The sequence below is a fragment of the Stenella coeruleoalba genome, assembly GCF_951394435.1.
Source record: "Stenella coeruleoalba genome assembly, chromosome: 11".
NCBI lineage: Eukaryota > Metazoa > Chordata > Mammalia > Artiodactyla > Delphinidae > Stenella > Stenella coeruleoalba.
This window is the reverse complement of record NC_137157.1, coordinates 76,641,335-76,642,680: the sequence shown is the minus strand read 5'-3', so window position 1 is coordinate 76,642,680 and position 1,346 is coordinate 76,641,335. Positions and strand designations below refer to the sequence as shown.

Genomic DNA, 1,346 nt, shown 5'->3' with positions numbered 1-1,346 from the left:
AAAGAAAAACTTATACCCATACTTCTCAAACCATTCCAAAATATTGAAGAGGAGGGAACAGTCCCAAATTCATTCTATGAAGCCACCATCTACCCTAAACCAAAACCAAAGAAACTGCAAATAAAAGAAAATTACGGTCCAATATCTTTGATAAATATAGATGCAAAAATCCACAACAAAATATCAGCAAACTGAATCCAACAATATATTAAAAGGATTGTACACCATGATCAAGTTGGATTCATTCCACTTTCACAAGGATGGTTCAAAATAAGCAAATCAATCAATGTGCTACACCACATTGACAAAAGGAAAGATAAGAAAAACATGATCATCTCAATAGATGCAGAAAAAGTCATTTGACAAAATTCGGCATCCATTAATGATTAAACAAAAAAAAACCTCTCAGCAAAGTGGATATAGAGGAAACATATTAAAAGCCATTTATGCTCTTTCACCTCCTTGCTTCCAAGATGACCAAGAAAAGAAGGAACAATGGTCATGCCAAAAAGGGACGCGGCCACGTGCAGCCTATTCGCTGTACCAACAGTGCCCGTTGTGTGCCCAAGGATAAGGCCATTAAGAAGTTCATCATTCGGAACATCGTAGAGGCTGCAGCTGTCAGGGACATTTCCGAAGTGAGTGTTTTCGACACCTATGTGCTTCCTAAGCTGTATATGAAACTGCATTACTGCATGAGTTGTGCCATTCACAGCAAGGTAGTCAGGAATCGTTCTCGGGAAGCCCGGAAGGACTGAAAAACTCCACCCTGATTTAGACCTGCTGGTGCTGCCCCACGACCTCCACCAAAGCCCATGTAAGGAGCTAAGTCCTTAAAGACTAAAGAAATACTGTTCCCTGGAAAGACAATAAATTGGAAATTATACTTTAAAAAAAAAAGAAAAGCCATTTACAACAAACCCACAGCCACATAATACTCAATGGTGAAAAGCTGAAAGCCTTCCTGCTAAATTCAGGAACATGGCAAGGATCCCACTTACACCACTTCTATTTCACATAGTATTGGAAGTCCTAGCCACAGCAATCAAACAAGAAAACGAAATAAATGGTATCCAAATTGGAAGGGAAAGGTAAAGCTGCCCCTATTTGCAGATAACATAATACTTTATGTAGAGAACCCTAAAGTCTTCATACAAAAACTATTAGAATAAATGAATCTAGCAAGATACAAGATTAATATACAGAAATCTGTTGCATTTCTTTACACTAACAATGAAATATCAGAAAGAGAAAGTAAAAAAAAATACTGTTTAAAATCATATAAAAAAAAATACTTAGGAATAAACTTAACCAAGGAGATGAAATACATATATACTGAAAACTGT

The 1,346-nt window shown here is 36.7% G+C and overlaps 1 protein-coding gene across 1 annotated transcript; it reads left to right on the top strand.

The window, feature by feature from the left end:
• Positions 1 to 471: 471 nt before the first annotated feature.
• Positions 472 to 1,031, top strand: LOC307194553 (small ribosomal subunit protein eS26-like). Its single transcript, XM_079937727.1, has one exon. It carries the CDS (start codon positions 474 to 476, stop codon positions 756 to 758), a length of 285 nt encoding a protein of 94 aa, XP_079793853.1. The 5' UTR covers positions 472 to 473; the 3' UTR covers positions 759 to 1,031.
• Positions 1,032 to 1,346: the final 315 nt, after the last annotated feature.

Excerpts from the sequence above, each read along its gene's own strand:
- LOC307194553 (XM_079937727.1), top strand. The coding sequence starts at position 474 with ATGACCAAGAAAAGAAGGAACAATGGTCATGCCAAAAAGGGACGCGGC.